General features: G+C 38.7%; 1 protein-coding gene across 4 annotated transcripts; it reads left to right on the top strand.

The window, feature by feature from the left end:
- Window positions 1-4,041: 4,041 nt before the first annotated feature.
- Window positions 4,042-12,772, top strand: LOC131536489 (gastrula zinc finger protein XlCGF57.1-like). Of its 4 annotated transcripts, XM_058769449.1 has the most exons (4): window positions 4,095-4,112; window positions 5,520-6,204; window positions 7,077-7,293; window positions 10,800-12,772. In XM_058769449.1, the coding sequence occupies exons 3-4, from the start codon at window positions 7,236-7,238 to the stop codon at window positions 12,470-12,472; spliced, it is 1,731 nt and encodes a 576-aa protein (XP_058625432.1). In that variant the 5' UTR covers window positions 4,095-4,112; window positions 5,520-6,204; window positions 7,077-7,235; the 3' UTR covers window positions 12,473-12,772. The 4 variants fall into 4 exon arrangements, with proteins under 4 accessions (XP_058625434.1, XP_058625432.1, XP_058625433.1 ...); XM_058769451.1 differs by lacking the exon at window positions 5,520-6,204 and having other exon boundaries at window positions 4,042-4,112; XM_058769450.1 differs by lacking the exons at window positions 4,095-4,112; window positions 5,520-6,204 and adding an exon at window positions 4,119-4,579.
- Window positions 12,773-21,749: the final 8,977 nt, after the last annotated feature.

The following is a 21,749-nucleotide window of genomic DNA, read 5'->3' as shown; positions in this document are numbered from 1 at the left end:
AGTTCTAGGGCTTTATTGTGTTTTTTATTTTATTTTATTTTTTTACTTTTTTTATGATGTTTGTTGTATCTTGTAGCACTAGTGTGCACTTCATTTCTCCTTAACTCAATCAAGGTCTCCCTGGCTACTCAGACTTTGAATAGCTCTGTGGCAGTGGCGCTCCGCACGTTGCAAGAGTTGGGCTATGCAGAGTTCAACGATTGTGAGGCTACTTCAGAATTCATTGAGGTAATGCAGCTAGGGATTTGCATTATTGACGAAAATCATTTCTAACATTTGAGTGATTATTTGCTTTAACCCCTTTAACGTTAAAATGTGAATGCCACCAGGATTAACCCTTTATATTTTCTTTTCTTTTTTTCAATTTGGGCAATCAGGAATTATTCAACAGTATGCAAGAACTTGGATAAAACTGTTTATACCTACCAGATTCTTGCCTTAGAAGCACCCTTATTGTCACATCTCAAATTTTCAGGTTTAAAGCAGTGCAGCAATTTCATTTTAAAAAGCATAGCCACAGAGGAAATGGAGAGAAATCAACCTTTGTCTCATACTTGGTGTTTACTATCTGATACCTGTTGACACTGTTATAGTGATGATTTAAATGCTTCCAGTTAATTTAGATATTTGTTTATAGATGACAGACAGGCTGTTTGACATCTTGAACAGTCGCAATCCCAGAGCCAAAGGGTTCAAAGCTCCCCTTGGTTCTAGGAATTGGACAAGCACCAGGGAGTTCTTGTCAAAAGCCAGGGGGTACTTGCTCACTTTGAAGATGGAAGATGGCAAACCCCTTTTTTATTAGTGATGCAGTGAAACCATTTGTAGTTGCCAATACCCAGTACAAATTCTTTATTATAATTAATCAGAATGAGACTGCTGATTTATAAAACATAGGTTTATTTTATTCTTTGTTAGATGTATACAAGTAGTCAATTTACAAATCTTTAAATTATCTAAGGTAAAACTCTACTGGTTTCAGTGCATCCCTCAAGTTCATAATATAAGTTCATAAGATGCTCTGTTCTCTTTGTTTATCTATTTTCTGCATCGAGTTCAGATGCGCTGTCCTCCTATCTGCATCAAGATCATAAGATGCTCTTTCCTGTAAGATGTTCGGTTCTGTCTGCATCGAGTTCATAAGATGCTCTTTTCTGTCTACGCCAAGTTCATGGTGTGGTACGTATTATTATGATACTCCCTTGCTCCAATTTGTTTGCTGTCTGCAAATTTGTTTCAGTTCCAATTCTCTTGTATTCAGTTTTTTTTCTCCCCAGATGCCGGTGTCAAAATGGTATGTATTGGATGTTCTGCATGTTATGTTGTCAATTGATTCAAGTAGGTTTAGTGTCCTAAAAGTAATTTTAAGGATCCTAAACCTCACACTGATTATACTTGTAAGGTCAGGGATGCAAACTAGTCAGCTTTACTAGTCACCCTATACCATTAGTTTGCATTCCTGTTTTGGCAGGATCATCATAGTAATACAGTATCTGCTTTTGAAGGTTCCTCTCTGTCCTGGGCTTTATCATAAACATTGACACTTTGATGTCGTTGGTTCCTGTGCTGCTTGAAGGACAGCAATATGTCCTAACCTACACGTTCAGCCAGGACCACTTGGAGCTTCTCTTCAACTCCATCAGAGCATCTGGTAGGGTTCATAATTTATATGATATATTTAGGTAAAATGTGTTTTCTGAAGACATACACAGTACCTGGAAGTGTCACAAACCATTTTGAGTATTTAGTAAAATGCATGTGTGTTTGACTATTTGTAGAATTTATCACTGATACAGTCTGAATTGTATGATAATGCCATTAAACTTATTTTATGTTTAAAGATCATTCAGGGGTGGCTAGTTCTAATTTATTTTTATTTTAAGCATAAAACATTTTAAAGCATGTATTGAATATCTGTGTACTATACTCATATCTTTTATTTTTTTAAGGTGGCTGGAATAAAAACCCTAATGCCAGCCAGTTCAAGTACATCTTCAGGAAGCTGATGGCCCGGTGTGGGGTTGTTAAACCATGCAGAGGCAATGTGACGGCGCAGGATGACACCGAGTCCCTACCAGCTGTCATCGACACCACCTCTACAAGCCTGTCAACTGTAGAAATGTCCTCTGCAGCAGGAGAAGATGATCTTCCGTCCCCGTTTGCAGACATTCCTGCCCTTGTACATGACCACAGCTACCTTCCTGTCCGCTTCGATGGTCTTGTGGACAACGCTCTAGTGTACATTTCAGGTAAAGGCTAACTGAAAGTCAATTTTCCCTATAACCGAAAGTGCCAATAGTCAAAATCTGGGGGGAAACAATCTCATAATAGTCCAAAAAGTCTTCCCTTAATTTCCCCGTGCTTATTAATGATTATATTTATAAGTTATGATATTACTATATTAACTCAAATTTCAGGATTTGTTGTGCGACGGGCTCTGAAGAAGCTGTCCTGTGATGTCTGCCGTGCCAGCCTGGTGACACATGCTTCATCTGCCATCAAGGACCAGAGCTACCACCTGCTTGCTTTAAAAAACAATGGAGGTCTGGTGATTCCTTCAGAGGGAACCGTGAAGGTTGTCAGGGCAGCAGAGTGGGTCATTCGGCAGGCATCAGGCAGTACCAAAGATCACAGCCCATCAAACTGCTTGAGGTCGTTTACATTGTCCGAAAAAGGATCGGTCTAGAGGATGTGTTTGTGCTAGGGAGCACATTGGCGAGACACAGTATGGGATAGACAGCCACCACCATATGCTTTTAAAATTAATTGTGTCCCTGTTTTTGAAGCTAAGGCTGCACCATATCGCCAAAGTTACAAACCTCAGATTGCAGAGCAACAACATGCGACAGAAACATAATAAAACTGTCCTTTTTAAAGGGCATTAGCCAGTGTGTTTTCAAAGTTACTGTCCACTTTAACAGTAGTGTAGTTCTCTCTACAGTATTTCTTTTTTGTATATTTGTAAATATTTTGCAACTAAATTACACTTTTTATAATGGTTTACAAATAGAGACTTTTGTGCAATTATTCCATATTTTGTGTATTCATTCTATTTTATATATCAGAACCCCTTAGATACAATCCAAATAGTGTACAAGTAACATCAGAGTGTTACCTTTGATTTAATTTCATTATGATTCTACACGAAGAGGTTGCCAAACAGTAAGCCTTTTATTGTCAGTATGCATTTTGGGTAACCAAAAGTCCTATATGGGGAGTTTCCATTGGGCATTTTACAATACGCATGACCATTCCTTGGCAAATAATGGTCTAAAGTACTCATTTTCATTCTGTGTTGATCTGCTTTTGCACACAGCTTTACAAGACCTGGTACTAGGGCTCAGTTGTGTTTCTAAAGTCATATCAAGTAACTTAGAGGGTTGAAATGTGGTCAGTTCAGAGATGCTTGTTATCCGGCAGAAAGAGAAAACATAATAATTTAATTATAATAGTTTTATTATAATAGTAATATTCATGTTACAAAAGTGTGTGTGTGTGTATATAAGTCATGTCGCCATTCTGTACACTTAGTTTTATTAGCCTATATATTTATTTAACTTATACTTTATGTGTGTAATATTCATTGCACCTAACTGGTTCGGTGCAAGGATATTTTCATATGGAAGTCTATTGTTATAATTATTCATATGTATGCAGTGTCATAACTACATCTCTGACGTTGATAACAAATCAAACCGTTTGAAAATCGGTAGATAATTGAGCAAGTTATGGTTATTTAAAAAGTACATGCTTCATACAACACAATGTTACGAGTGAGCGAGCACCCTGTGGCAAGATGGCCGCCGTGTGCGGACGTCGACCTCCATTGGCCAACAGCGCGTACGAGGTATCTAGTGTTTATATATATATATATATATATATCTATGGTGCTCTCTGCTGGTAGGGAATAGTAAGATGGCGGATCGAACACTTCCGGTGGCTTCACTGCCTGTCGGCAGTTTAGAGCGCAACGAGCGATCTAGTCATTATATATAGATCAGTGGCTATACTGAGTCCAGCCGCCTGGAGGCGCTCGAGACGCTCTGCTTCACTCTGCAGCGCTCGTGAGGATCACTCGGTGTGCGCATGCGCGAGAGACTGAGAGCTGTACGGTGAGAGCGAGTCCTCTTTTTCTTCTCTTTCTTATCTATTATTTGCTTTTTGGTGTCGTGCATGGATTATTTTGCGTAATTAAGTTTGAGGGCAGCAGGAATGTGAGGTAAATGTCAGCTTCTCGTATGAATAGCGCTGGAGTGATTTACTTAACGTGTTTAGTCTGTGCAGAAAGAGACTTTTACTCCAGAAATGCCCTTCGTTCAACTGTTAAAAACGATCATATTGTGTATAATGTTCCTCCGTTCATAAAAGATGAGTTGAATACGGAGTTGTTCAGGACAAATAGTTTCACAAATGAGGGAAGACATGACTAGTAAACTGTGAGGAGGCTTTTGTTACCACAGATCTGTGTCCAGGTCAAACTGAAGACTCGTGAATGAACGGAGCAGTAGGCATGTCATCGGAGACCTGATTTCTGTCTATCACTGGTGCTGGCAAGTTGTACGGGAAACGATTAAGTAATGTAATTAATTAGTTTGTCTGCGTCTCATTAGATTAGATGGAGGGGGCGGGGTTTGTGACCTATACTGAGTCCAGCCGCCTGGAGGCGCTCGAGTAGGGCTGGGAATCGATTCCGAGGCGTTGGGAATAGAGAGTCGATTCCAACCCCATCAAGAGGAATCGACTCCTTATTCAGAGCCTTTTTCAGTTCAACAAAGCTTATCTATGGGTGCCTCTCAAATGGAAGGCTGCACACATTTAAATTCACGAAAATAAACTGAAAGAAAACGAGTCGGTACTGAGATCATCAGAATTTGAGGCTTCTGTTTGAGAAGCACCATTCGCCTCCCTCATGCTCGATAAAATCCGTAATTACGAGAGTTGTGAGATAAAAGATCATTCTTTTTATGTATAAAAGATCTATTTCATTTTTATGTTTTTATTGCCCTTCGCCTCATGCTCGCTTAAAGTGATTAGAAGTCTCATTCGTTTCCACGAAAAGGTTCTTTCGGATAGATATTTTTAATGAGTCAGTTCAAAAAAAACAAAAAAACACCGAATCAGAGGTTATTTTACGGTGGATCTGGCTTATGTTGTCCACAATTTTGAGCGCTGCACGACAGAATAGATTGAGGGTCTTGATCTTATTTCCATCAAAAATACTATTTTTTATTTCTATCAGCCAATGATAATTCTAAAAGAAAATGTCACGATCAGTGGCCGAGAGCGCATCTGATTGACAGATAAACCACGAGCTCTTTCAGTGTTATTTTTAATGTTCTGGTTATTTTGTTTGTTAATTTTAATTTTTTAAACAGTGAGCTATGACTAATTTCACGGGCAAAGCAGACAAAATTACAATTTAAAAATCAATCAGAGCTATAAAAATGTATAGTCATTTTTTTACAAATAAAGCTTCATATTATGAGAAGGATACTTTCTACGACCTTTATATCCTGCAGTCATGGCGAGATTAGGTTCCTTCAATCTAAAAAAACAAGAATCGAAAACAACAGAGGAATCAATTCTTGGAATCGAATCCCATCGATTCCAGAACCAGGAGTCGGAATCGGACTTGATTCCAAAAATTTCGGAATCTTACAGCCCTACGCTCGAGACACTCTGCTTCACTCTGCAGCGCTCGTGAGGATCACTCGGTGTGCGCATGCTCGAGTGACAGAGCTGTACAGTGAGGGTGAGTCCTTTTTTTCTCTTCTTTCTCTGTACACCCAAAGCACTTCACAATCATGTGGGGGGAGGGGGTCTCTCCACCTGGATGATGCGACAGCAGCCACAGTACAACCGTGCCAGTGCGCTCACCACACACCAGCTACAGGTGGAGAGGAGAGAGTGATAGAGCCAATCAAGTGGATGGGGATTATTAGGAGGCCATGATTGATAAGGGCCAGTGGAGGGAATTTGGCCAGGACACCGGGGTTACAGCCCTACTCCTTTATGAGAAGTGCCATGGGATTTTTAATGACCACAGAGAGTCAGGACCTCGGTTTGACGTCTCATCCGAAAGACGGTGCTTTTTGCCAGTATAGTGTCCCCGTCACTATATTGGGGCATTAGGACCCACACAGACTGCAGGGTGAGCACCTCTTCCAACAGCAACCTAGGTTTCCCAGGAGGTCTCCCATCCAGGTACTGACCAGCTCAACCCTGCTTAGCTTCAGTGGGCAACCGGTCTTGGGCTGCAGGGTGATATGGCTGTGGAACTTTTGGTGTCATGCATGGATTATTTTGCGTAATTAAGTTTGAGGGCAGCAGGAATGTGAGGTAAATGTCAGCTTCTCGTATGAATAGCGCTGGAGTGATTTACTTAACGTGTTTAGTCTGTGCAGAAAGAGACTTTTACTCCAGAAATGCCCTTCATTCAACTGTTAAAAATGATCATATTGTGTCTAATATTCCTCTGTTCATAAAAGATGAGTTGAATATGGAGTTGTTCAGGACAAACAGTTTCACATATGAGGAAAATACATCCACCTTACTTAAACTTGTAGTGACAACATTTTGGTGAATTAATGTTACAATTTTTTTTTTTTATTTCCAGTGGTAATTGAGGTAAAGTATTCAAGTATTGTGGTTGTGTACTTTGTACATATTAGTATTTTTTTCTTAAAGTCTCACCTGTAGTAAGACATTCTGTGTGTTTTAAAATTATTTTTAAATTCATTCTGTGAAAACATTTGAACAAAATGAAGATGTGTACATTTTTCTTATTTTGCCTATATATCATTTTTTTTTTCATTTAGTACTGCCCTTCAGAGGGTACTGAAGATAGTTACATGATTCCCAGAACTCAAAATAAGTTCAAATTCAAAAGTCCCCCACTGTAAGCTAGGCTGGTAGTTTGCTTTTTCCACAGACGAGGATAGAGGAGAGGGCCACGGTTCAAAAGTCACGGTTCACTACTGTAGTATAATATAGTAATGTAAGGATTTACAAAGAGACAACACTTAATGCCTCTTTGATTTATTGTTGATTTTGACAAATCTGCTTCTTCCACACAGAAATTCATGTTCAGTGAAACCCACAACAATCACACACTCAGCTATACAGCAATAAATGCTGGAATATTCCCATCAGTTTACGAGTGAAGACGAGCATCAGAGCATCAGGAAGAGCTGAAATCTGCAGAGACTGAGTTTATTAAAGAGGACAGAGAGAAGATGAGAGATCCAGAACCCTGCAGAATCAAACACACTGAAGATACTGAACAACAAACAGGTTGGTGTTTATTCTTCATTCATTTATTAATAATGCTGACAGTTAAAAAACTTCAGGCAGTTTTAGATTTGGGCTTGAAAAATATCTAGAGCTGTTGAATAATTTTGCTGAAGAATCAAATAATAGGGAACACTTCCTATGAACTGGGTACTTTATATTTTTCAACAAAATGTATGTTAGATCGAGTCCAGATAGTTAAGATCCAGTCCCTGATGCCAGATCTTGTCAGAAAATATCTATTTTTTTTCTGATATCTGAACAAATAGTCAGCAGGGTAGTTGATACCCAAAACTCATTAACATCAAGACTTGTCTGGTACTAAAACTGTATTAAAAGTCTTGCATCAACCAAGAAGTTGACTGAGCAAAGCCAGAGAAGAGCAGAAGCAGGAGACGAAGTGATGATGATAAAAAGGAGCAAAGTTTATTGAATAATCTTAGTTGTGTGTGTTTCAATGCTCAGACTTCATCTGACGAACACAAATCCAACAAGTAGTGTTTTACCAAACACAACAACATCCCATAATACACCTTGAGTTTCCATAAACATTCCATTTTATCTCTTATTTACAAAACAGTTAATGAAACCTCACAATCATCAGATTAAACAACGTAAATACATAAGCAAGGACAATAATAAGAAATATAAAAACATGAAATAATAAATGAATTAATTATCAAATAATACAATTATATAAATGGTAAATGATACAGTAAATTAATACATTACATAATTGACTAATGGTTATAAATGATTATATGAATAAATTACTATAAATTAATAAAAACAAGAAAAGAAAAACATAACACAAATGTATGGTTGCTCTCTTGATGCAACACACAGTTTGTATTTGTGGATCCTCAGATCCTTCATGTAGTTGATCAAACATACACTGAACAAAATTATAAACGCAACACTTTTGTTTTTGCCCCCATTTTTCATGAGCTGAACTCAAAGATCTAAGACTTTTTCTATGTACACAAAAGGCCTATTTCTCTCAAATATTGTTCACAAATCTGTCTAAATCTGTGTTAGTGAGCACTTCTCCTTTGCCAAGATACTCCATCCACCTCACAGGTGTGGCATATCAAGATGCTGATTAGACAGCATGATTATTGCACAGGTGTGCCTTAGGCTGGCCACAATAAAAGGCCACTCTAAAATGTGCAGTTTTATAATACAGCACAATGCCACAGATGTCGCAAGTTTTGAGGCATGCTGACTGCAGGAATGTCCACTGTCTCCAAAGGCGTTTCAGAGAATTTGGCAGTACTGTACATCCAACCGGCCTCACAACCGCAGACCACGTGTAACCACACCAGCCCAGGACCTCCACATCCAGCATCTTCACCTCCAAGATCGTCTTAGACCAGCCACCTGGACAGCTGCTGCAACAATCGGTTTGCATAACCAAAGTATTTCACTGTACAGGGCAGATGGCAGACAGCGTGTATGGCGTCGTGTGGGTGAGCGGTTTGCTGATGTCAGCGTTGTGGGTCGAGTGGCCCATGGTGACGGTGGGGTTATGGTATGGGCAGGTGTATGTTATGGACAACAAACACAGGTGCATATTATTGATGGCATTTTGAATGCACAGAGATACCGTGACGAGATCCTGAGGCCCATTGTTGTGCCATTCATCCACGGCCATCACCTCATATTGCAGCATGATAATGCACAGCCCCATGTTGCAAGGATCTGTACACAATTCCTGGAAGCTGAAAACATCCCAGTTCTTGCATGGCCAGCATACTCACCGGACATGTCACCCATTGAGCATGTTTGGGATGCTCTGGATCGGCGTATACGACAGCGTGTTCCAGTTCCTGCCAATATCCAGCAACTTCGCACAGCCATTGAAGAGGAGTGGACCAACATTCACAGGCCACAATCAACAACCTGATCAACTCTATGTGAAGGAGATGTGTTGCACTGCGTGAGGCAAATGGTGGTCACACCAGATACTGACTGGTTATCGGACCCCCACCAATACAGTTAAACTGCACATTTTAGAGTGGCCTTTTATTGTGGCCAGCCTAAGGCACACCTGTGCAATAATAATGCTGTCTAATCAGCATCTTGATATGCCACACCTGTGAGGTGGATGGAGTATCTCGGCAAAGGAGAAGTGCTCACTGACACAGATTTAGACAGATTTGTGAATAATATTTGAGAGAAATAGGCCTTTTGTGTACATAGAAAAAGTCTTAGATCTTTGAGTTCAGCTCATGAAAGTGTTGCGTTTTATAATTTTGTTCAGTGTGTTTAATAGTTCTCCCTATCCACAAGTTTCCGGGGGCGCTACTGTAAAAAAAAGAACGTGGGTAAAACTTCCGGTGAGGCGGCGGAAGTAGTATACCAATGGTATTTTGTGTGCTAATTAACGAAGAGGCTACATGTTTTTCGGGTCTTTTCCACTTCACTACAACCCGCCCTTTACACGCCTCTCGGGAACAATGACACGCAACCCCATCATTTCACCAACAAAGAGATGTTATCAGAAATAATTCACTGGAACTAGCGAGATCACAAAACGAACGCGATAAAAGCGGCCGTTTGTTTGCATGTTTTATTGTTTTCTTAAAGATTTAAAACCAAAGCATTTTACCAGTTTTACAATAATAAGTGTTGATTAATTAGTTTGTGTCAGCATTGATAATTAGTCACAGAAATAAAGTGGTATTTACCATATTTCACAAAAGAAAGACACGTAGCCTATTATTCAGTCGCGTCTGTTTCTGTTTTATTTTTAGCCACAGACAGTTTAGGTCTACATCACATTTAGAAAGAATGATAATTTCTTATTATTTTCCATAAAAAAATACGACCATGAGTAGCATTAGCACTCTCTCCAGTCCCAATACACTGTTATATTTTCAGTCAGAAAAACAGAGGGAGCTCCCGAACAAAAATTAGGACAGCAGAGCTGTATCTGAACATCGGGTATAAAGATAGATTTATTGACAGATAAAATATGTAAATAAATAAATACATCACTTGTCTGATTTTTTTCAAGCGGTCATGTTTATATGTTTACCATGGTAATGCGTGCATATTTCTGCTTTGTTGATAATCTACATTGGATCTCAAACAGAAGTTATTTCAAACACTCGCTAAAGTCTGAAAGTGAGTTTTGAGCTAAAATTATGTTACAAGTCTTTAATGTTTATGTTAGCTGGTAACTATATGAAATGATCCGCGGCGCTGACACTCTCCAGACACGGAGAAACTCCGAAAGTCCCACTTGTTTACTTCGAATCGGAAGACACTCCCACTTTTGACACAAGGCCTCATGGGGCGTAGGAAACTTGTGGATAGAAACATGAGGTTTGTGCCTATAATAGTTTAAAAATAATAATTTGAAGATCAGTGTACCTCATTGATGGAAAGTTTCAGGGATGTATAATTTATAAAATTGCATCAAAATGATACATTTTTTGATGCAGTTGTCTACTTTCTGCTGTTCTGAGTTACTGACAAATTTACTGTTTTTACTTTTGTTTCAGAGTTCATTGAAGATAATGAGGACAAAGACGAATTGAGTGAAGTTGAGGAGAAAAATCATGTCAGAAGTATAGAAAAACCCAAACAGAAAGATTTAAAGAAAAGAAGGGCCAAAAAATCTTTCACCTGCACTCAGTGTGGAACAAGTTTCACATACAAACAACATCTCGAGCTTCATATTAGAGTTCATACTGGAGAGAAACCATTCACTTGTGATCAGTGCGGGAAGAGTTTCACACGATCAGCACACCTTAAGGATCACATGAACATCCACACTAGAGAGAAACTGCACACATGTGATCAATGCGGCAAAACATTTTTGAGAGCTTCATACCTGAAGAAACACCTGAGAGTTCATACAAAGGAGAAGCCACATTCATGTCATTTGTGTGGAAAGAGTTTTTCGCAGCCAGACCATTTAAAAGAACATCAGAAAATACATACTGGTGTGGGAGAGTACATGTGCTTTGAGTGTGAAAAGACTTTTATTTCAGAGAAATATTTAAAACAGCACCAGAGGATTCACACTGGAGAAAAACCTTACAAGTGTTCACACTGCGACAAGAGATTCAGTGTGTCATCAAATCTGAAAACACATGAGATGATCCACACTGGAGAGAAACTGCACACATGTGATCAATGCGGCAAAACATTTTTGAGAGCTTCATACCTGAAGAAACACCTGGGAGTTCATACAAAGGAGAAGCCACATTCATGTCTTTTGTGTGGAAAGAGTTTTTCGCATCCAGAACATTTAAAAGAACATCAGAAAATGCATACTGCTGTGGGAGAGTACATGTGCTTTGAGTGTGAAAAGACTTTTATTTCAGAGAAATATTTAAAACAGCACCAGAGGATTCACACTGGAGAGAAACCTTATACATGTTCACACTGCGACAAGAGATTCAGTCGGTCCTCAAATCTGAAAAGACATGAGGTGATCCACACTGGAGAGAAACCGCACACATGTGATCAGTGCGGGAAGAGTTTCACAATAAAAGGACACCTTATGTCACACATGAGAGTTCACACTGGAGAGAAACTTTTCACTTGTGATCAGTGCGGGAAGAGTTTCACACAATCATCAAGCCTTAAGGATCACATGAACATCCACACTAGAGAGAAACTGTACACATGTGATCACTGTGAGAAAACATTTTTGAGAGCTTCATACCTGAAGCAGCACCTGACAGTTCATACAAAGGAGAAGCCACATTCATGTCTTTCGTGTGGAAAGAGTTTTTCATTACTACATAATTTGAAAGAACATCAGAAAATACATACTGGTGTGAGAGAGTACATGTGCTTTGAGTGTGAAAAAACTTTTATTTCAGCAAAGTGTTTAAAAGTGCATGAGAGGATTCACACTGGAGAGAGACCATACAAGTGTTCACACTGCGACAAGAGATTCAGTCAGTCAGCAAATCTGAAAAAACATGAGAGGATTCACACTGGAGAGAAACCGCACACATGTGATCAATGCGGGAAGAGTTTTGCAATAAAAGGACACCTTATGTCACATATGAGAGTTCATACTGGAGAGAAACCGTTCACTTGTGATCAGTGCGGGAAGAGTTTCTCACAATCATCAACCCTTAAGCATCACATGGACATCCACACTAGCGAAAAACCATTAAAACCTTACAGATATCCATCCATACTTATAAGTCAGTAGGAAAGAGATCCAGCTCATTAGTTTTCACTTTTACTTAGCTAATTTTTGTAGTTACCGATTAAATGTTGATTAAATGTAATTATTGATCAAATGTTACCTTTTTTATTAATACATTGTTATCTTTACTTTTTATATTTTATCAACAATTTGTATTGTCTGCTGTTTGTATTTAAATCAGGAAAAAGTAATTTTATAATTTTAGTTTTAATATCTAAAACCAAAAAGTATTATAATAGCTTTTTGGGCTTTTAAGTTTCTCAATAAAGCTTTTATTTTCCTAATAAACTATATTTTACTCCACACATGAGTGATATTGAATGAGTTTGTCTACATTAGTAACCCTTCTTCTTCTAGTGGTGGGCAGATTGATCCTAATATTGATAGTATCGATACAAACGTTGATATTGGTATCGGATCAATACGGGAAAAAAAACAAGTAATTCTAATCTAATCCCTGAAGTGCATTCTCTAAGTACAGTACATAATTTCTCATGAAATACAGATTTTACAGAGGGTGGTCTATACACTCCAATAAGAATGAAAGACATTTGTGGTGACAGCATGACGTCGAAATACATTTCTTCAAGGTACTTCTATTATAAATGCTTACATACATTTCATACAATTTCTATTTGTGGGGATTAAAGGGTTAGTTCATCCAAACATATAAATTAAGTCATTATTTACTCACCTCCACACTGTCCAATCCTTGTGTTTTTTTTTTTTCTGAACACAAAAGGTGATTTGGTCAAGTTTGTCCAGCTGGATTCTATTCATACTATATCAGTCAATGGGGCCTGACTTTCAGAAGCTTCACGACATTATTTGATGATGCTTTTGAAGCACCATCCAGTCCAGATGAGGCAGTAAGGTCAGGTGGAGTGATGGAGATGGTACTGGACCATTTCCAGGATGCTGCTGTGGACTTCTCCATCCTCACTGCTCACACCAGTCTGCAGACATTTCAGATCCTGCAAAGATGCACAAACACAATACAAAAGCAGTCATTTTAACAGCACAATGTCATTTGATTTCTGTGTCGGAAGTAACAAACCCAGATAGCAAAATTCCTGAGGCCCAGATCAGGCCCACACCTGACACTTTCATCTGGCCCACATACCGTATGGAATGATGGCACCTAGGCGGTCCGCTCCTGTTTGCCAGATTTGGGCCACAAGTAAGCCAAAGGAAGGCCCAATGTCAGCCATGAATAAGCCAAATCTGGGCCACATTTATTTTAATTCGGTCCCAGTTTCAGCACCTTGCTCCGGCCCACATACAGTGAAGAATGATGGCACTTGGGCAGTCTGCTCGCGTTTGCCAGATTTGGGATTAGCATTACTGCATGTAAGCCAACCAAATAAACCAAAACTAGCCCTAATGCGGGCCACAGTTGATTTTTATTCTAATCCTTTTTAGTCTTCCCCATATTCCTCATGTGGCCCACATGCTGCATGGAGTGCTGACATTTTGGCAGTGGTCCACAAGCAGGCCACTGCACAGCCACATTTTAGCTAATAATGAACCAAATAAACCATAAATAAACATTATCTGGGACACACTAAGCCTTAAGTGAGTTACGCATCAACAATACTCAACATATTGTAAAGAAAAATTAAAAAATATTGTCTCTAAATGTTCAAATAAGTTCCAGAAATGTGTCCTATTTGGTAAAAACATCCTGACCCAGGTTTTGCACAAGCAGCAATTCAAATGTCACAGATAAATATTTAAAGACACATTCCAATACTTTAAGTCCTTCACAAGTTTGAACCTAAATGCTTCTCACTCAGACAATAAGTCTATAAGTGTCACAGCTATGTTGTCTAAAAAAGAGCGCACAATGAAGATGAAAAGTTATGGCCTGGTTTCACAGACAGGGCTTAGACTAAGCCAGGATTAGGCCATAGTTCAATTAGGACATTTAAGTAATTTTTATAAACATGCTTAGAAAAAATTACTGGGGTGCATCTTGAGACAAAACAAAGGCACTAATATATTTGATGATCAGTCAGTGCAAGTTTATTTCAGATGAAACAGCTCAGACTTATATTTTAGTCTATGACTAGGCTTAAGCCTTGTCTGTGAAACCATGGGTATGTGATTTAAGTCTTTAATCCAACAAGAGTAAATCCAAACACAATGTAGACATGTAGACGTAAGACCAGACAAACTCAAAGTGAACATAATACTCAGACCAAACAAGGACAATTAACTAGGTACACCTGAACAGAATAATACAATCAACACAACAAGAGAAATGGTGCAAAAGGAAAACAAAGTTCAAATTAACAGGAACCGTGACAGTAAGAGCTACTGTATCATTATAGTTCTGTTTTTATGCTGCACAGTACACATATAAAAAAAATTACTGGATATGTAGCCTTCTTAAGACGCATGTCTAGATCACCCAGCATCAGTTAACTGTGTTGCATCCTACTAAAAGAAGCCAAATTCTGTTAGGCCATATTTACAATTTCAAACTTCCATTTCAATTAGCCAGTGTCAAGTGCAACATCCAAACCAGAAGTGGCCCTCATGATGATCTGACTCAATTTTGATGAAAATCGGACAAACGGTTAAGGGGGAGTTTAAAAAAGTAGGTTTTCAACATAAATCAAAATGGCAGACAGGAAGTTTGGCTGACTATGGCAACATTGGTATCACTGTTCTCAGCATGACCCAAGGAATCTATTACCAGTCTCATTACAATTGGCAAAATTCACAGAAAGCTATTAGCATTTATTTTATATTTCATTATAACTTTTGACCACAAGGTGGCACTGTCTCAAAACTTTTTAAGTACTTTCAGGTCATGGTCTCGATGGTACAAACAAAGTTTCGTAATGGTACACCAACACATTTGAAAAATATAACATTTTATATCATAATACTCTATTGTAGTCAATGGTAATTTCATGTTTTGTTCAATTATAATGCCACCAAGAGGCACAATCCCACCAAATTGTGTATGTGTCCTTAGAGTGTGCCCATACATATGTGTGTCAAGTTTGGTGAAAATATCTCATTTTGTTTTGGAGTTATAGATATTTTTATATAGGAGAAGAGAAGAAATGACTGATGGCCGACTTTGTTTGCAATTTTGTGCCACTTACTATCAAAATTTTGGCAATTGGGCATTAGCATGTAGCCGGCATGCTATGTTTTCGAATTTCCTACAGTGGTTTTGTGTCGATCGAAGTAACGGTTTCTAAGACATTGGCAAATGTTTTTTAAGCGCTAAAATGCAACGTTGCACAAACCATAAGGCAAAACCTGGCAAGTCTGGTATCGCTGGACTCGGTCAGGAGTCTAAAAAGCTGACTCCCGTGAAAATAAGTTGACCACACCCAAAGTTATAAGCATGTGAATATTTGATTTGAAAGATGTTTATCAATGCAAGCAAGTGTCATTTGGTCAGTATTTGTCTTTTGAATACCTAGGTATTGCCTAAAGGTGCTCCACACATTCTGTTTATCATTATTTACAGGCCTCCAAGATACTCCCCAGCCTTTGTTGAAGAGTTCACAGAACTGTTATCAATGATTATCAATGGTTTGACTGTTTTACTATTGCAGGGGATTTTAATATTCACATAGATAATGCAGTAATCAAAACTGCAAAAGAAATGATAACTGTTTTAAACACTTTTGATCTGATCCAGCATGTGTATGGACCCACACACAATCGTGGACACACTCTAGATTTACTCATCAGTAGAGGTTTAAACATTTCATCCATTGTTATTAAGGATGTAGCACTATCTGATCACTTCTGTATTTTCTTTGATATATTGATCTCTGTTACCACTGAATCTACATCTGTCTCTGTCAGAAAGAGATGCATTAACGAGAACACTATGCGCTATTTATGAAGGCTATATCTTTAACACCAAGCATTTCTACAGACTCTGTTGATCTTCTCCTAGATTCTTTTAACTCAAAAGTTAAGAATGTTATTGATGATATTGCTCCGGCAAGGAATGAATGGCAGACAAAAATCACCATGGAGAAAATCAACAGCAGCTCAGAGTATGAAAAGACAATGCAGAAAAGCTGAGCGGATGTGGCGGAAGACAAAACTTGAAATTCACTATAGCATCTATAAAGACAGCCTTCATGCTTTCAATGTGGAACTAGCCACAGCTAGACAGACCTTCTTCTCAAACCTAATAAACAGTAACTTAAACAAATCTCGCACTCTTTTTGCTACTGTGAAAATGCTCTCCGATAGCAAATGCAATGAGTTTGCTTCCTTCTTTTCTAAGAAGATCAATAATATCAGAAAGGAGATTGGCATATCTAGTTTTGCAGAGGTCACACAGATTCAACCACAATTTCAAAAAGAAGTGACTATGTCTGTTTTTGAAGCAATTGATAGCAACATTTTGAAAGAAATAGTACAGCACCTTACATCGTCAACATGCTATCTTGACACTTCCCACATCTTTTTTCAAAAGTGTGCTCACTTCTTTCTGGGACTTTTCCAAACTCCCTGAAAACTGCAGTTGTTAAGCCCCTTCTGAAAAAGCGCAATCTTGATAACACCATGTTGAACAACTATAGACCAATATCAAATTTCCCTTTATAGGTAGGATTATTGAAAAGGTCGTTTTTAATCAGCTGAACAACTACTTAAACTCAAATGGATACCTGGACAATTTTCAATCTGGTTTCCGAGCACATCATAGCACAGAGACCGTGCTTATTAAGATAATAAATGATATTCGCTTCAATTCTGATTCTGGCAAAATATCAGTGCTGGTACTACTAGATCTTAGTGCTGCGTTTGACACTGTTGATCATAACATACTTCTAGAGAGACTGGAAAACTGGATCGGGCTTTCTGGGATGGTACTCAAATGGTTCAGGTCATACTTAGAAGAGAGAGGTTATTATGTGAGTATAGGAGAGCATAAGTCTAAGTGGACGTCCATGACATGCGGAGTCCCACAAGGCTCAATTATTGCACCGCTCTTGTTTAGCCTGTATATGCTCCCACTAAGTCAAATAATAGAAAGAACCAAATTGCCTATCACAGCTATGCTGATGATACCCAGATTTACCTAGCCTTATCTCCAAATGACTATAGCCCCACTCTGCCAATGCATTGATGAAATAAACTGTTGGATGTGCCAGAACTTTCTTCAGTTAAACAAGGAGAAAATGGAAGTCCTTGCATTTAGAAACAAAGATGAAGTTCTCAAGGTGAATGCATACCTTGACTCTAGGGTTCAAACAACTAAAAACCAAGTCAAAAATTTTGGGGTGATTCTGGACACAGACCTTAGTTTTAGTAGTCATATCAAAGCAGTAACTAAATCAGCATACTATCTTCTCAAAAACATTGCAAGAATTAGATGTTTTGTTTCCAGTCAAGATTTGGAGAAACTTCTTCATGCCTTTATCACCAGCAGGGTGGATTATTGTAATGGTCTCCTTCCAAAGAAGACCATTAGACGGCTGCAGCTCATCCAGAACGCTGCTGCCAGGATTCTGACTAGAACCAGAAAATTTGAGCATATTACACCAGTCCTCAGGTCCTTACACTGGCTTCCAGTTACATTTAGGATTGATTTTAAAGTACTTTTACTCGTTTATAAATCTCTCAATGGCCTAGGACCTAAATACATTGCAGATATGCTCACTGAATATAAACCTAACAGACCACTCAGATCATTAGGATCGAGTCAGTTAGAAATACCAAGGGTTCACACAAAACAAGGGGAGTCTGCTTTTAGCTATTATGCCGCCCGCAGTTGGAACCAGCTTCCAGAAGAGATCAGATGTGCTAAAACATTAACCACATTTAAATCCAGACTCAAAACTCATCTGTTTAGCTGTGCATTTGTTGAATGAGCACTGTGCTACGTCCGAACTGATTGCACTATGTATAATCATTTTCTATTCTTAAATTTTAAAAATTCTTTTTAAATCAATTTTTAAATCACTTTGTTTTTATTGTTGTGATTATTATTATTTTTATTATTATTTTTAATGACTATTTCACTTCCTTTTATGTAAAGCACTTTGAATTATCACTGTGTATGAAATGTGCTATATAAATAAACTTGCCTTGCCTTGCCTTGATTTTACCACTAGGTGGCGCTGGCTCGAAACTTCTCAGGCTCCTTCAGGGCATTGTGCTGATGAACCATACCATGTTTCGTAACGATACGTCAATGCATTCGTAAAATATTGCATTTGACTACAAAATTCAAAATGGCTGACGCCCAAAATGGCTGACATGGGAAAATCAGATATGGTTCGACTCAACATGATGCACCAAATCTAAAGAGACCAGTTTTGTGATTTTTGGCCAAACCACTGAGAAGTTATAAGCAAAAATATGCAAAAGTATGTATTTTCATATCTCCTGAATATGTGGCACAGCACGGAAACACTGCAGGTAGTCTCAGGTCATAACTCACATAACAAACAGCCTCAGATCCACTTTTAGATCATTAGTAGAATTCATTCACATGTTATTCGAGAACGGTTTGACTAATCGACTTGAATTCCATAACTTTTTGCCAGCATGGTCTGTAGATGATCTGAGCTAATTTTAGTGAAAATCTGACTAACTGTTTAGGACGAGTTTGAAAAAGTAAGTTTTACGAACAATTGAAAATAGTGAAAAAACTAAACTTTATGATTTTTGAATGTTGGTGTCGACTCGGATTGAGCCAAGGATTCAGCAGCAAAAATAATTTTCCTTCTGTGCCTTACGGTTCAAGTTATTAGCATAAACATGAGTAAAACTTTGCACAAATGGTGGTGCTAGAGAGTTTGAGTTGGAGACTCCAAACTTGCTGTGGTTAGTACTGAGACTGTCCTCTATCAGTGTGACAAATTTCACACAAATTTCCCGCAAGCGGTTCTATGGGCTGCCATAGACTCAAGAGCGGAAGAAAAAGAATGCCAGCGGATACAATAGGTGCCATTGCACCTTCGGTGCTTGGCCCCTAATAAACAACAGCCTAAGATTTAAAAGATGTTTTATTGATGTCTGTAGTGTACTCACTGAGAGCCTTCGATGGCAGACATACGCACTTTTTATTGTCGGAGTACTGCAGGTTTTTGAAAATGTAAGCTGTTCTTGCAGCTCACTGTTCTAAATTATGATGATTGATTATATTTTATATGTTAATGACATTAATTAGGAGTCATTTACAAGGCAGAGAGTTGAAACCATTCAATTGTGCGCAAGTTTAAGATAATTTGCGATTCATTGATTTCACATCTGAAAGAGAGGGATACGCGCGATTTCTGTTCATAGGTTCATTCTATGAATCGCTCGTACGCAAATCTAAGAAATTATCGTAAGATCAAATTTAGGATGGTTTCTGCGCAACATTTTATAAATGAGGCCCCAGTAGTTCATAAATCATAAAAGCCGTGAAAATGAACCCTAAAAGACGTGTCTGTAAAATCACCAACAACTTCCAGAAAGCTGGGGCGATGCTCTGACAATCTACTGTCCTCAGGAGACTTTGACACAGAATTACAGATGCTACACAGCAAGATACAAACCTCTGACCAGCTCCAAAAATAGAAAGGCAAGATTAGAGTTTGCAAAAAAGCACAAAGGTGAGCCAGAAGAGTTTTGGAACTGTGTTTATGGACCGACGAGACAATGATGAACCTTTATCTAAGCGATGGGAAGGCAAAAATGTGGAGAAAAAAGGGAACTGCAATGATCCCAAGCATACAGCCTCATCTGTAAAGCATGGTGGAGGTGGTGTCATGGCATGGGCATGCATGGCTGCCTCTGGAACAGGCCTCTCAACTTTACTGATGACTTAATGTATGATGACAGTAGCAGAATGAATTTGGAAGGGTACAAAACCATCTTGCCTACCAATATTCAAGAAAATGCCACCAGATTCATTGGGAAGTGCTTCATATTGCATCAGGACAATGACCCAAAACACCCTGCCAGTTCAGTCAAGGAATTTATAAGGGCAAAGAAATGGAAAGTCTTAGATTGCCCAAGTCAATCTCCAGATTTAAATCCGATTGAACATGAATTTCAGCAGCTGGAGAGGAGAGTAAAGGCAGAAACTCCCCAAAACAAGCAACAATTGGAATTGGCTGCATTAAAGGCTGGGAAAAGTATTTCAAAGGATGAGACCAAGAGTCTGGTGATGTCTATGGGTCACTGACTTATTGCTGTGATTGTGCGCAAGGGATCTGCAACTAAATAATAGCTTTTAATCTTTTATATCTGCCTTATGTTCAACTGTCCCAATACTTATGCTCACATCAATGAGTGGGATGAACTCTAAAAGTGCTGTTCTTTTTATTTAGTAAAACATGTATGTGTTGAAACAGCTAATAATAAAATGTGACATTCTGTAGTTTTGTCTCATATTCATCTTTTCATCATATTTGCAAATGTCTTGACTCCACAGCCAACAGAGCAATTTTGTCTTCACTGTTCCAATACTTTTGGAGGACACTGTAGATTCAGCCCTAATTAAACACACCTGATCCAGCTAATCAAGTCCTTCAGGCTTATTTGAAAAGTGCATGGTTTGTGTGTTGGTGCAAGTTGGAACTAAACTCTGCAGAGCTGAGGCCTCCAGGAACTGAGCTTGACACCCCTGGCTTAGAATTTCTTTAAATAAAAAAAACAAACAAAAAAAAAACAGGCAGATCATTCCACCAGGAGGGAACATTTAATTTATTTGCAGAACGCAAACTCCTAGAGGCACATAGGTCTGAAGTAATGAATTTAGGTAAAATGACGCAGAGCCAGAGATGGTTTTGTAGGCAAACATTAATGCCTGGAATTTTATGCGAGCAGCTATTGGTAGCCAGTGCAAATTGATAAACAGAGGTGTGACATGCATTCTTTTCGGCTCATTAAAGATTAATCGTGCTGCCGCGTTCTGGATTAATTGTAAAGGTTTGATAGAACTGGTTGGAAGACCTGCCAAGAGAGCATTGCAATAGTCCAGCCTGGACAGAACAAGAGCTTGAACAAGGAGTTGTGAAGCATGTTCCGAGAGAAAGGGCCTGATCTTCTTGATGTTGTATAAAGCAAATCTGCAGGACCGGGCAGTTTTAGCAATGTGATCTGAGAAAGTCAGCTGATCATCAATCACAACTCCAAGGTTTCTGGCTGTTTTTGAAGGAGTTATGGTTGATGAGCCTAACTGGATGGTGAAAGTGTGAAGGGTTTGATGACAAGCAGTTCTGTCTTGGCAAGGTTGAGTTGAAGGTGATGGTCCATCATCCAGCAAGAAATGTCTGTTAGGCAAGCTGAGATGCGA

This window comes from Onychostoma macrolepis, chromosome 03, assembly GCF_012432095.1.
Source record: "Onychostoma macrolepis isolate SWU-2019 chromosome 03, ASM1243209v1, whole genome shotgun sequence".
In the NCBI taxonomy this organism is placed as follows: domain Eukaryota; kingdom Metazoa; phylum Chordata; class Actinopteri; order Cypriniformes; family Cyprinidae; genus Onychostoma; species Onychostoma macrolepis.
The sequence above is the reverse complement of the archived record's forward strand: the minus strand, read 5'-3'. Positions and strand labels throughout refer to the sequence as shown.